This window comes from Siphateles boraxobius, unplaced genomic scaffold, assembly GCF_051911475.1.
Source record: "Siphateles boraxobius isolate OS27281-9 unplaced genomic scaffold, OSU_SipBor_1 130, whole genome shotgun sequence".
Lineage (NCBI taxonomy): Eukaryota > Metazoa > Chordata > Actinopteri > Cypriniformes > Leuciscidae > Siphateles > Siphateles boraxobius.
Genome location: NW_027508734.1, coordinates 40,354,704 through 40,369,606, shown reverse-complemented (window position 1 = coordinate 40,369,606; position 14,903 = coordinate 40,354,704). Strand labels below are relative to the sequence as shown.

Below are 14,903 nucleotides of genomic sequence, written 5' to 3'. Positions count from 1 at the left end.
TAATTATGAGTTTAAAAGTCAAAATATTGTAATAATTGACTTTTTATCCCATTATAATTTATCCTACTTTTTTTCTTATGTGGCTGAAATAGGCTTCCATAGATGACATAGAAACACCTAGCAGAAAGTCCATCAGGACAGGGAGGTGGGTGAGTGGTTTCAGGATGATTATGCTTTCACATGCCGCAGAATGTTTAAACTCAAGGACACCAGAGTCTGTGTTTTTAGTTTGTATTGCGATCTGGCAGACCGCCCCTGCAATGTGTGTTGAGGTGAGCCGTGCTGAGCTGCTGTGGACCAGCAGGCCAAGGGCTGCAGGAGGAACAGGCTGAAGCTCAGCAGGGCCCATATGGCCTTCTGGAGTTGGAGGAAAACATACACACAGGTGTGTTCCAGTCTTATCGGATCAACAAATCCAAAAGTAGAATCATCTATATAAATATTTCCTCTAGTTCATAAACACCCAGTCATTCAAACATTGCAAATGCCAAGATACTCTAAAAGAGTTCAATACTGCTGTGTTGAAACCATCCTGCTTATTTAACCCCTAAGACTATTTATCAAAGATAAACGTTCCTTTAGTTTAAAAACCAAACACCTATTTATGCTGAACCTATTTGCACCTATTTATATTTGTCACTCCATGCATTTTATATCAGATCAATGAAAATGTATGAAGTGGCAAATTTATTTTCATCATTTACTCAACCTTAAGTTTTTTCACATCTGTATGAATTTATTTCTTCTGAACAAAGATATTTTGAAGAATGTCGGAAACCAGTTGATGGGGCCCCATTGTATTTTTCTTTTTTCCTGCTATGGAAGTCAAAGGGGTCCACCAACTGTCTGTTGGTTACCAACATTCTTCAAAATATCTTTGTGTTCAGAAGAAATAAATTCATACAGATGTGAAACAACTTGAGAGTGAGTAAATTACCATTTTTATGTGAACGATTCCTTTAAATAGATTAAAGCAGGAGTGCCCATTCCTGCAAAGTTTAGTTCCAGTCTAATCAAACACACCTGAACCTGATAAATACTAGATTTGAGAACACTTGATTACACAAAAGGTGTATATTAATAGGGAGTAAATCTCATCATTTTGATTTTCTAAACATTACATAAAAATAATTTTAGATCATGTTAATGTTTATATGAGTGGGTTAGCCTTATAGGGGGAAACATGGATTACATGATCAGCCCAACAGTACAAGTCAGAAACCTGTTGGCGTTTTATACAATCATGATTGACTACAAACAGCACATTTATATGATGGCATCAAAATGCTTTCTTTAAATTGGTATTATACCGCAACCACACCACCAGGTGTCAGTAAGAGTACAACTGCTTACTACACCAATCAAACTAATTACGCACTTCCAGGATTTGCACTTGCATTAAATATTTCCTGAATTTGGTACAAGTGGGCATTAAGACCGCAAGTCAGTGTAGAACTTTTGATTCCGATACACACAATAGATTAATATAGTTGGACACAGTGTAAAGTGCATGTGAAGTTGAGACAGCTCTTTATGAACACTTTGATTTTCAATACACTAGTTTAAATGTCAGTTCAAGCAGTACGTAACAGAGGAAAGAGAAAAATAAAAGGCCTGTGGGAAACTGGCAAAGGGCCACAAGAATTCAAAATATTATCTTGTAGGTCATACACTTATTTATAAAAATAAAAAAACCACCACATTTCATAGTTGTAAATAACTTTTTATTTGAAATCAAAGTGTGCGCTAGTCCTGTTGACTTAGCTGCTGCTCTGTTTGGCAGCCAGTCTCTTGTCTCTCTCCTCAGCAATGGTCAGGCGGATACCCTTTCCACGAGGCAGGGAAACCCATGGCTTGTTGCCCTGATGACAGAGACACAGCCATTAGTACAACGATAAACTTGAAAAACTGCAAGATCAAATCTGTAAAAAGCCCTACTCATTAAAAACAAAAAACCTTGGCACTTGGCACATGTTTTTCAGGATGCAATTATGGCCATTTATATAGAACTTGCAAAGTTCAAGATTGCCAGGTGCCCCGTTGGGAAGTAACAATCAGATTACTTTTTCCAAGTAACGAGTAAAGTAATGCATTACTTTTAAACTCTGTTTCCCCATTTATTGACTGACATCTCCTGTACCCATGTTGAGAGGAATCAGGAGTGAGGTGTAGAGGCGGTGTGTGTGCTGTGCAAACATGCTTATTGTAGTTCTAGACTAATAGTGAAAGCAGGCGTCTATTCATCTCACTTACACAAAAACAGATTCAGTATTCCTTAATGAATAAAAAATGTAATGCAAACTCAGATTATGCAAACCTGTAATTAAATGTTGAATACAAATATACTTATGCATTAATTCTCAATTTATTAACCAATGTGTTTGTTGCTGACATTCAATAATCCAATTCAACCACTCCAAAAAGCAAAATGACAGATGACAATTTTTTTTGCTGAAGGAAGAGTGTTGGACATTTTCTCTGCTTCATATTCTTCTATCCAGAAAAGCAGCAAAGCTAAAATGTTTGTTTGAGTTTACTGTACAGGTGTGAATTTGCATTTCCTCCAGAAAAGGGAGTATTCATTTCACTTGCGACATAAAATGGCATTTACATTTGCCAAAAACAGAATTGTTTTGTTAAGAAACCAACAACTAAGCCCAGCTTAGCCGAGAAAGTAACAATGCATTACTTTCCATAAAAAAAAAGTAACCAAGTAATGCAATGTCACTTTTTAGAGAATAACAATATTGTAACGAGTTCCTTTTAAAAGTAATTTCCCCCAACATCATAAAATGTCTTGGGTAGAAATTTGTCCAGAAAGCTCCTAAAGTTTTGAGTCTTCCTTTTGAGCATTACAGCACATACTAAGCAGAGTCAACTGCTTGCTAACAGTTTAATCATCCCAAACTTTCTGAACCCTTTGCTCACCTTGCCGATGACGAAAATGTTGGAGAGCCTGGTGGCAAAGCTGTTCCCAGTGCTGTCTTTAACGTGCACCACATCAAAAGAGCCAGGATGCTTCTCTCTATTGGTAATCACACCAATACGCCCCAAGTTAGCACCTCCGGTCACCATGCAAACGTTGCCTATTTACACAAGGAAAAAGAGATGGGCAACTCGAACACAAAAACAAAAGGAGAAAGACAAAGTTTAAGACAGTCTGCTCACTAACCGGTCTCAAACTTGATGAAATCTGTAATTTTGCCTGTGTCCAGGTCAATGCGGACGGTGTCGTTGACCTTGATAAGAGGATCAGGGTAACGGATGGTGCGGGCATCATGGGTCACCAGATGTGGGATTCCCTTTGTGCCAATGAGGATTTTCCTCACTTTGCACAATTTGTACTATAAGAGGACAACAGCATTAGCTCACAAGATCTCTAATCAAATTGATGTGTTCTTGTCACTTAATTTTTTTTTATGAACTACACAAGAACTTTAAGCTCACCTTGGCCTCCTCATTTGTGATGCGGTGAACTGTAAAGCGTCCTTTGACATCATAGATCAGCCTGAAGTTCTCTCCAGTCTTCTCAATGCTGACCACATCTGAAAGAACGACAGCACAACACATTTTATTAACGCCACATTTTGTCACCTCAGCTAATGTTTTACAACATCTCGATAAACAACCTGCCGCATCACCTGAGCTGGAAAATCAGTCACAGCATATTAATATCCTGTTGGCACTTACTAGGCAATATGGGTGCACAGTGGAAACGGTATGTGAAGGAGAGTGTTATAACACTGAGGGATTAGTGACTCGTTGTGACGTTCGTGGCTCAACCGTCTGGTAAGCTACAGCTCACATGCTCAATTGTGTGTGCCAGTTAAATGACTATTGTATAATTGAATGCAATAAAATCAGCAGCCAACTATATGACTGATATTTCTGGACAAAATTAATTTGTTGTGTGGCCCAATAAATCACCTCACATACACTACAGTGCCAGACTGTGACTGCATGATAAACCAGACATTTCTGAACACAATGAGATGAATGTGATGGGGGGAAAAAACCCTTTAGATCCAAGGTTCTAAACTCTGGCCCCTTCCTGTAAACTTCTGTAGTTTACATCCAAACTTGATTAAACTCAGCTACCTGCAACTTTCTAGTAATCCTGAAGACAGTGATCATCTTGTTCAGGTGTTTGATTATGGTTTGAGCTAAACTCAACAGGAAAGTCGACCTCAAGATTTGAGAACCCGACTATCATTTTTGGTTCCACATCCCAAACGTTGACTAACCTCTGCCCATCATCTGCCCAACACGGAGAACACCTAAATGAGTGCATAGTACTCTAGCTGAAATTGTGCAATTATTATAGGTTTTTGAAAGTTCCAAAACAAATACTCAAGCTAAAGAAGAACAAATAAATACAAGTAGAATTTCAGTATTATGGAGCTGGGACACTTGAGAATTAGTATTGGAAGCATTGAATAGCACATTTAGAAATTACTGATTGAAGTTCAAAAGACACATGCAGTGTTTTCATCATGCAAAATATTATTTTTTGAGTATTTAAGCTCTAGAAGATAGTTTACACAATAATTATGTAGACAGTGGAGCCCTTGCATCTTTTACGTTTCATAATGAACCGAAAATATTTTTAGACTTAATAAAAAGTTAGATTCATTTCGGAATATTTAATTGTACACCAGTGGACTTTTAATAATTTAAGGAAACCCAATTCCACAAGTAACCGTGGACTTGGCATCACTGACTTGGGAATGCAACGTGGGCCAATTACACTTTCTACATTTGCATAATACCAAAAATTGAGGACCAATAATTGCAGAATTTCACTTGATTTGTACTGAAACATTCATAAACCAGTTGACACAGAAACTTAAAGGTTTCTCAGCATTTTTTTCCAAAATAAAAGGTTTAACTCTTAACGTAATTTTATAACTATAAAGTAAAATAATTACTAAATACATTTTACATTTCAGTTATAATACAATAGTAATACATTTCTGTCTTGCAGGTTTTTTTTTAAGGTAAATTAAAAAACTTAAGACCAAGTAAAGAAAATAAATGAATTAGGTCAATAGGTTCTCTAAATGTAAATGTCCAGGGAGAAACAATGAATAGCATTAGCAAAATTTCAGTTAGAAGATACAACTTCCAACAAATATCCATTAATTTATTTTATTAACCACCTTAAACACCTCTGTTCCTAACCACTAGAAATATCTTTTACTGTACCTGCTGATAACACTGCAAAAATAGTGATGTTCTTTCTCAGTATTTTTGTCTTATTTTCCAGAGAAAATGTCTAAAGATTCTAAAAATCTAGATGCATTCCTGAGAAGTTGATTAAAATGAAGTGAGTCTAGGGCTGAGCGATAGCCCCAAAAAAACAAACAAAAAAGAGGTAAAACTTCTCATACAAGTCAATTTTGATAATTATCACAATAAATGTCTAATCTATCTTACTTTTAAAGGCAACTTTTTGCTCCAGATTGAAAGTTGTAGAAACCAGACCGTTAATTAACTACTCTGTCAGTATGTCACGTTTTTGAATTCCCAACACTTTCAGTAACTTTTCCTTAAATCTTAATAGAAAAATGTATTTCTTAGTTTCTGCATGTGCTAACAGGTGATATTGTTTGAAGTCATGAAACAGGTTTGTGTTACCTGACTTCGATTGTAACCAGTATAAATGGTCTGTGTGGCGCAGTTCAAATGAGTAGGGCTGTTTCGTTTCGCTTTGGGCGCATCAACATTATATCGAATTCCTGTTAGCATTTTGTCAAGGAAAATCATAGCATGATAATTATCGTTAACGTTTATAGCCAAACCCTAACTGTGCGTTCACACAGCCACCGGCGAGAGCGCCAAAGTGGCCGGAAGTCAGTAATTTTCAATGTGAGCCGGCAGCGAGCTCCGGCGAGGAGAGTTGAAGTCAGCACAAGTTTATGGTAATGAGCTATGACGTGGTTCAGTGGCAACCAATCAGAATGTAGAAGTCCTCAACTTGAGAGGATCGCAAAAAATGCAGTCCTGTAAACTTCGGTTCCGACCACATTAGTTCCCAAGCAAAACAGAGGTTGATCATGTGAATTTGATAAGGTGCGCAACACTATTTATAGGAAACATTTTTGCGCATGAACGCTTGTTTTTCAGCAGGAATGCAAATAGATTAGCACTTAACAATGAACACAAAAGCCACACCACACAAATGGCTTTTAATTGGTTTATTTCATTAGCAAATATGTCACTACATATGTTAAGTTCTTTCCATCTATCAATTTCTTTCAAATTTAGAAGATACCATGAGGTTAACTTATACCCTACTTGGTCAGTCTGTACAAATAATGATCAACATGCTTGTTTGCTTTTAAAGTTTAAAAAAAGACCAAGCATTCGATTAACTTCAGAGCATCCACAAATCTTTCTATCTACGGCATCGGTGGCAGGGCGGCGAGAGCAAATTTTGCCAGTGAGTTCATGATGTAAACAAATATCTGCCAACAGGCAGAAAAATCAGCTCAATTCAAAGTAAAGTTTTCATAATTTATCAAGACTTAATTTTACATTTGCATCCCAAAGTAAGTGCATCTCAATTTAAAGATTTCGATTTTATACTGGCAAACAGGAGAAAAATACGAAACGAGGAAGATATTCATTTGCTTTGCAAAGTAATGTGAATTTATGACTTTCTGCTCTGATTTAAGACATTTCGGTCTTAATTTGTGAAAGGGTGAATTAAAGACTTGTGACCTTTTCAAGACCAGAAGAAACCCTCAATAGGTTCATAGAGGACCACTAAAGTAAGAGTTCAGTGAAGAAAACCGAACTATTGCAGCAGAACTCACCCATGAAGCCAGTGGGGTAGGTAATATCAGTGCGGACCTTGCCATCGATCTTGATGAACCTCTGCATGCAGATCTTCTTGACCTCATCTCCGGTCAGAGCGTACTTGAGACGGTTCCTCAGGAAGATGATGAGGGGCAGGCACTCCCTCAGTTTGTGAGGACCGGTGGAGGGACGAGGAGCCTATAGAAACCAAACAAAATCAACCCACATTAATTTTTTACATTAACTATGTATACAGTGTCACTTTTTTTATTAAACCATATGGCAAATTGCTATTATTGTTACAAGTAATATCTCAATTGCAAAACACTGCACTGAACTTGTATTGTAAGGCCATCAAAAATTCTTCTAAAAGATCCTAATCTTCACCTGATGCCAGTGTACAACATTACAAACATTATCTCTCAGAAGTGCTCTACAATTCGCTTTACGTATAACTTTAACAAAAGTACTGAGTGCATGTTTATGAAAGCAAAGCATCACTTACAAATACTCCAGTGAGTTTGTCCAGCATCCAGTGCTTAGGAGCTGCGACACGCTTCAGATGCTTCTTCGGTCCTCGGGCCTGAAAAATAACAGAAACCATTTAATCAGCTTTAAAGAGAAAACCAGGCCATGCTATATAAATGAATAACATATGACGTTAGCACTGCACCATGATGGACACCAACTCGGCCAGGCGAGGCCTTTAGATTCCTTCCTGCTACTTAAATACGTAACGCATGCTATATAAAAAGTGTGAGATGTGTACATTTCACTTTCTATTGATTAAAAGAGTAATAAAACCCCCGAACCCGTTTAAAATCTCACATTTCATCCAACATCTAACAGCGTAGCCACTCTATCGCTAAAGAGTGACCGCGGTTGAGCTCAGAATTTTCCGATAACCTTTTAAACATTCCATCTGCTCTTTAACATGACAATTTGTGTGTTGTTCATCGTATATGGTATAAAAGAGCAGTATTTGGAACACAAATGGAAAACTTCGCTCTTTATAAACGTTGATGATTGTGGATTATTTTGGAAGGGTCTCGTGAATGAAATGCACTCACCATGTTGGAGTCGGGGGAAAAGGACCAGCTACTTCCTGTCAGCGGAAGATAAGCTGAACTACCGGTGCCGAAGAAGGACAATCCAAGCTTCCCCTAAAGCTGTACGAGTGCCATCAAGCGGGGAGGTCTGGAATCAGCATTGCTACTGTGACATGCGATGCATCCGTTTACATTGTTTTTTTTAGTAGGCTAAGGAAAATCTTTGCCTTCTTTGACATTTTTATCGATGTAAAGTAGGCTATGTTTCTTCTGTAAAGTTAAGTTCTACTGCCTCATTTCTCATTACATTATGCTATCATGTCAACATCGCTATTTCTATACTGGAATAAAAAAGAATCGTCTTTGTAAAGATGTTCAGTTCATTGTTAGTATTCTTCTATCACAATATCACAACTGAGTGTACATCAGGAACGATGAATTTTAACTACTTTGACTACTTTGGTCTCTGGTTCTATGCATGAAAATTGGAAATTTATTGGGAAATTACTGCGTTTTTTTTTTTAAATGTCCCATACTTTCTCTAATCAAAATATTTCAAATAAAACATGTCTGGGAATATTATTTTAATTTGTACATTTTTTTCTTGTGCTCTATTTTTTTGTTTTGTTTTTAATTTCCATCCTTTTAGACTTTTGTAATATCTCTTATAGACTAACAAAAGCCAGTTCCTTGAATTTACACGAATTACATTATTTTATAGGATTAGCAGTGGGTTTGATAAATTGTGATGTTTTGTGTGGAATTACATTCCATCTAGGGGGAAACACTGTGAATAAAGTTGAGCAAAAGCCCATATAAAACTTGATCCCCTGGTTTCACAGAAAAGGCCCATTATAGTCCCAGACAAAAATGCATGTTTGAGCTGTTTTAACTGAAAGCAACTTTAAACACATCTTAAAATATGTCAGTGCCATTGTTTTGTCTCAAGATGCACACCATAATGTTTTCATTTTTTTTCTGAGGGATGCTTATAAAAGCTACTTAATAACTTAATTGAACTAAGGCCTAACCCATGGCTTAATCTAAGCCCTGTCTGTGAAACCAGGCCTATATTTTAACAGTTCAAGTTAATAAACGAGTGCTTGAAAATTCCAGGATGTGAATCAGGGCTGTTATGCTAATAGAAACATAAAGGATAGCCATCCACTGATAACTAAACAATGGCTTGAATACCTTAACCTTTCTGTGCACTGTTTGAGTCTTGAAGGTGCTGCTCTTGTTCATTGGTTTTTATATTTTATTTGTTGTTGTCCTTTTGCTTTACGAATGCTGCTCATGAAATTAAATGTCATTTATCCCTTGATATTATGCATTTTTTCTTGAGTAATGTGCTACAGATGCAAGTTAAGGAGAATTAAATCCACCATGAACTGATCTGAAGATGTTTCTATCTATCTTCTTACAGGGTTGATGTATTTATTGCGCTGGCCACTAGATGTCAGTACTAACCAGTTAGTCATCTTTACTGCCTAGATCGGGACCTAGCTGAGACTGCTCGGTTACAGGAATGTTATCATGTGAGTTATAAACACGTTTATATTCCATCTCAATTACCAATTTGCATTTTAAATATTTTCATATTCAATACCTAGCTACTGTTCTTAAATCATTAAGCAGTGCAAGTTTTTTGCTTGTTAAATATGGAATTCAGTAACGTGTTTATGGAAATGAAAAACAAGGTGATGTGCTTTTTTTTAACTTTATTTTTTCACATTCAGAAAACCCCCCCCAGAAAAATACACACTTTTAAATATAATATGGTAATAACTCTTATGTAGAAAAATAAATGGATGAAAGAAAAGTGCTAAACGAAAAATCTTTGATTAAGTTTCAGTAAGTCACAAATTTCAAAAACAGTAAAGTAAAATGACAGAAAATATCTGACAGAAAGTTCTCTTCAATGGGTAATCAAATGCATTTTAAGCATGCACAATGTCTAACATATTAGTGTATTTTGGACAAGGCCTGCATAGATCTACATTACAATTAACTTATATTCAATCAGCCTACAATACAATACAAAAAACAAACAATAAAACAGAACTTAAGTTAATTGGGAGGAAAAAAAAGGTAGGCTATACTTTTTTTAGGATGAACATTGATAATTGCATGGATCAATGATCTCTAGACAAAAATATAAAATGAAGGCTATCAGCCCATGCAGTTTGACTTGTGGGGTAAACAGACACGTCTCATTAATATATTTAACCATGGAAAACCTTCGGCCAGGTCGAGTTCCTCTGTGACCAGCGAGGCTTGCGATGACACGGCTTCTCCAGGGAATCTCACGAATGGAGGGGCTCAGCTGAGCGCACCAGTTTCACATTCACCTTCCATTACACACAGGTAATACCATCCCACAGTTTAGGGTCAGACCAAGTTAGGACAATAGGCAGGAGTAGCCTTTGTTCTCTACAAACCATATTTGCTGTAGATCTCTTCCTCCTCCAACCTTGAGGTGACTATTCAAATCCATTCCACATATCATGATGTGGGATTTTATAAAGGTGTGAATGAGCTTTGGAAATATAGACGTCCCTAAGGCAGCGGGAAACATCTCAAGGATGGCCGTTTTGGTATGCGAGCTTAGTCCTCTGACTTTTGAAAATGTCAGAGATTCTTCCTCCACAGAAAAGTCTACATAGAGTCTCACGAACAGAAGTCTCGAAACAAACCAACATCAAGTCTGCCCTCCGAAACTGTAAATAACAGCTCTTGACAGTTCAGATCGGACAGTTTTTATAGGCACATTTAATTGCCATTCATTTGATGCTTTGATTTTAAAGACGCAGGAGATTTGGTAGCACCCTGGAGGGTCAGCAGCCAGCCGGCACATCCGCGATGAAGTCGAACTCATTCTGACCCAGCCATAGCTCTGGAAGCTCATTGGCACGGTCCAAACCCAGCTCCACCACTAGCGACATCAGAACTTCCTCATCGACCGGATCAGAATCAATGATCCCGGGTGCCTGTGCCGCACCAGGGGTGGCAATCTGTCCTGTGCCCAGCATGGTGGCTCCGTACCCCCGGCCGGGTCCGGTTGTAGCTGCAGAGGACAGATTCTGATAGTGGCTGTTGAGTTTCTGGAGCTGCATGGAGGCTATGAGATGCTGGCCGGACTGCAGGCAGAAAGGCTGGGGCTTTCCCAACGCAGGGGAGCTGGGATGGAGAGCGGCGGAAGCAAACTGAGGGCTCGTCTTGCCTGAACCAGAGTAGTGCAGGAGGGAGAGAGAGTCACGGTCTTTCATGGTGAGAACACAGCAGGCTCTTTAGAAGGACACACCTGAAGAAAAAGATGACGACAACATGAATGTCTAGAAAAAATATCTTCTTTCGTGTTTCACGGTAGGAAGTTAGTTATACAGGTTTGGAACGACTGCTGGAATACACTACACAGATTTAAAAATATTAGGCATCGTACACTTTGAAAATGGTTCTAGAGAAAAACTGGGGTTGTTCATGAGGAAACTGCAGGGAGTATGTGAGTTGATGAAAAGCTAATAAAAGTTAGGTACAAATTTTACGTCTAAGGGGTTCAGTTGACAAAAAAAACAAAAAAATAAAATAAACTACTTTTCTTCTGTCAGAAGGGTTCTGACTAAGGGTCACATACTACTACCCAGACTTTCAAGTCATTCTGAACAAAACACAAGCAGAAATATTCACCTCGTCACTAGAGACAGATGACAATATGGGGTTTAAAATCAACTCAAAATCAAACATGTCTGATATCCTCCAAACTGGACGAATTCATAGTCTGAAGCTTACAAAAATAATCCAGCCTTAAATAATTATTTTTACTTTAACTATGCCATTAACTGAGATCACAAGGCAAGAGTTTATCAATAGCTCAGAAGGGCAGCATGTCATATGACTTTCCAAGACCATTTGTAGAGATGAGCCATTCATAATCCCCTCATATGTGGAGTTAATGGAGTACGTGACAGCGCCCTGTGACTCCATATCCTCATGCGTCTCACATGTGCTCTTACACACGGAGGACAAGTAGGCTAATGAGGCACTTAATCATATGTGCTGCTCCGCTCTTCTCAATCCCCACTTTAAGCCATTCTTTTGAGGGAAGGCATAATTGCTGAAAGCTGGCATGCAGCTGCAATGGACCTCCAGCAATGAGCAACACACACAGGCTCGTCTCAGCGCCTCTTCCAGACATTGACAGCTGTAGGGCATTCATCTCCAGATCTTTGTGTTTAGCTCATTGTATTCATTATTCATGGCCTGGAAGTAGTCACATACAACCCTATGAAGCCTACAACTTAATTAGACCAATGTAATACCGAACTTTGCGGTTATATGCAAAAGCCTTCAATATTTGACTGGTGAAATATTCAGTGAATCCTGTGAAAAAGCTTTAGTAAAGAGTTGATCTAGTTACATTTAAGAATAGCTACATTATTTTAAAAGTTGTTATACAAATATAGCCATTTTCCACAGCAAATGGTCTGGTGAACTACAGATAACTCTATCACGAGATGTTGTGGGTTGGTGTCAGTTAAACAGTCAAAACAAGATTAGAACATTATGGTAAAATGTATTCAACTGATTTAAACGGCATGGTTTACAACCACTTACTGGCTAAGACCGAAAACAGTGCGATAGAATGTGTTGGGTCATAAATATAAATTTTTAATATTCATTAACGAGTGTGGAAAATGTAGATATTAGAAAAACGTTTATCAAAATCTTTCAGAACAATTATTAATTCGTCTCCGTGCGTCATTTAAACCGTAAGCATGGGATATAGGCTAATTAAAAAGTTATTTAACATAGGCTATTGGAATGAGTCCAATTAGCAGAATTGAGATGTAAAAATAAATAACTTAATAAAATAATTTCTTAATTTGCTATTTTTTATAAAATAACTTACCTTTATTCGAGTAATTGTCAACTTGCCTTCGTGTTGCGAATCCAGTTTGACGAAAGATCAACTTTTTAAAAATAATTTTTAATAATGACTATATGCATTAAAATGGCACTGCATGAAAACAAAGCTGTTGAAATAAGTTGCTGTATTTGGCAAGAACAGTTGCTAGGTCGACGCTGGACGTGAAGTTAGAGAAATGTTTCCAGTCCTGCTGCAGGAGAGGAGTACCCTCAATGAACTGTTACTGAATCAAAGGCATTAGCCTAAATACACACACTCGACGCTCTCAAGAGGGATCCGAGTCCGCTCACAAACATGGGATGGAGCATCTGCGGAGCCGGACTGAGAAAAGACGACGAACTTGGGTAAAGTATTAAACCGATCATTTAAAATTACTGCATATGAAGATTTAAATGACTCCAAATCAATATTCTGTCACCATTAACTCACCTCCATGTTGTTCAAAAACAGTATTTTTCTGCTTTTCTTATACTGTAGCCTACTGGCACCATAAAAGTATGTTGTAGTCCGTTGACTTTGAAGCAAAATGATGTTAAAGCTTTGCTATATATAGCTATATATATATATATATATATATATATATATATATATATATGCTATATATATAATTATTTTTATTTTTTATTCAATAATATCCTTTAGAATCATCATGGACACGTGGTGCGTTTCATATGGCATCGAAGTCCCGAGTAGCTATCGTTTACGATGCCGATTAATAAGGGCTCCGTGTGCCAGACTGGAAAATTCTCCATGTTTTCGTTTCACTCTGCTAAGTGCGTGGGCAGGGCAGGCAGATGCTCATTCACTATTCACATGCACTGTTGCTCACTTAATAATTATCATAGACACAAGACAGGCAGTAATCAAACAACATCCCTACAGACACACCCCAACATCGTACAGGTATTCTAAACAAAATATGGAAATAAAACCATAAAATATTTTTTACTTCTTCAAAGTAAAGTAGCCTACTGATAATTTCCCCTAGCAAAATACAGCTGCAAAACGTAGGGCTATAAGCTAAAGGACAAAATGAGAACTAGTCACATTTGTCAATCTTCACAGAATCAGAAAAACTTGAGCTGCTCATCTCAATATTGACGAGGGCAGACGCCAAACGGCTGCTTTCTTTTCCGTTTTAACGGGTTTAAAGACCGCATCTGTCGTCATTCATGAAGACACTTCACATGTAGATTAGGAGGGAAGTGGCGGTTAAAGGAGCAGGGATGTGCTGTTCTCCTGTGGGAAACGTTATGCAAATGAAGACAAACGGTTTTGACATTCCCTTTGTTTGCCACAACTCAAGAACTAATGTCATAAAGGCCACTTTTGTATAGAGTAATGGGCCACACTCCTCAAATACTTAACTTCAGTCCAGCACTGACAAAATCTGCTTGTGCTTAATGGGGTGAATAGAAGATCAGACTGAGTGAACGGTTGACAACGTCGACAGATGAACACTTTGCAAAAAATTCGTTGTGCTGTCAAACATAAAACTAGATGAGCAGGTGTCAACGATAGCCTATATGCTAACATTATTTCAGGCATATATATTATAAGGGTCAATGATATACGGTTACTGAGATGTAAAAATAAAATATTGAGTGCACAACACATTTTATGTAGTAGGCCATTTCAGATATTAATATTTGAAAACAAAACTGCTTAATTTACAAGTAATAATTTTCTACTATTAATAAGACTTGAATTTAATACATTTTACTTCAGAAATTGAAAACATCATAGAAAATGTAATCCGGTCATTGTATGCATGTATTGCTTTTTTGTGGATTTGAATAACCTAAAAAAAAAAAAAGAATACAATTAGTATCATGTCATTGACCAAAACATTTAGAACAAAACACAGCTGCAAGTATTAAATATGCATATTTTAAGCTATCAAAAATAATTCAACAGGATATAAGGGTGTAACGTTTCTTTTGCTGCAAACAAAAGAATTGTATTAAATCCTCTTTAGGTTCTCAAAAGCAACACGCTTCAGAAAGCCAGAGGAAAAAATAATAGTCATAAATCACTGAGTAGACTGTATGGTTCTACAAACATTAGGGTTTTAATAGGGTGAGCCGTCGAAAATCAGTCCCGTCTCTCCACCTAATTCTGAAAGT

At 37.4% G+C, this 14,903-nt stretch overlaps 2 protein-coding genes across 2 annotated transcripts; both read right to left on the bottom strand.

The window, feature by feature from the left end:
- Window positions 1-1,702: 1,702 nt before the first annotated feature.
- Window positions 1,703-7,443, bottom strand: rps4x (ribosomal protein S4 X-linked). Its single transcript, XM_077229479.1, has 6 exons — window positions 7,307-7,443; window positions 6,819-6,999; window positions 3,448-3,545; window positions 3,173-3,344; window positions 2,929-3,086; window positions 1,703-1,862 (listed from the first exon to the last, which is right to left on the bottom strand). Exons 1-6 carry the CDS (start codon window positions 7,403-7,405, stop codon window positions 1,761-1,763), a joined length of 810 nt encoding a protein of 269 aa, XP_077085594.1. The 5' UTR covers window positions 7,406-7,443; the 3' UTR covers window positions 1,703-1,760.
- A 2,113-nt stretch (window positions 7,444-9,556) lies between these two features.
- cited1 (Cbp/p300-interacting transactivator, with Glu/Asp-rich carboxy-terminal domain, 1) lies at window positions 9,557-12,996 on the bottom strand. Its single transcript, XM_077229500.1, has 2 exons — window positions 12,760-12,996; window positions 9,557-11,154 (listed from the first exon to the last, which is right to left on the bottom strand). The coding sequence occupies exon 2, from the start codon at window positions 11,117-11,119 to the stop codon at window positions 10,688-10,690; it is 432 nt and encodes a 143-aa protein (XP_077085615.1). The 5' UTR covers window positions 11,120-11,154; window positions 12,760-12,996; the 3' UTR covers window positions 9,557-10,687.
- Window positions 12,997-14,903: the final 1,907 nt, after the last annotated feature.

Coding starts and splice junctions, on each gene's coding strand:
- rps4x (XM_077229479.1), bottom strand. CDS start 7,405: ATGGTTTCTGTTATTTTTCAGGCCCGAGGACCGAAGAAGCATCTGAAG. Junction 3,345..3,447: donor TCACAAATGAGGAGGCCAAG/GTGAGCTTAAAG, acceptor GTCCTCTTATAG/TACAAATTGTGCAAAGTGAG. Junction 3,087..3,172: donor TTTCATCAAGTTTGAGACCG/GTTAGTGAGCAG, acceptor TTGTGTAAATAG/GCAACGTTTGCATGGTGACC.
- cited1 (XM_077229500.1), bottom strand. CDS start 11,119: ATGAAAGACCGTGACTCTCTCTCCCTCCTGCACTACTCTGGTTCAGGC.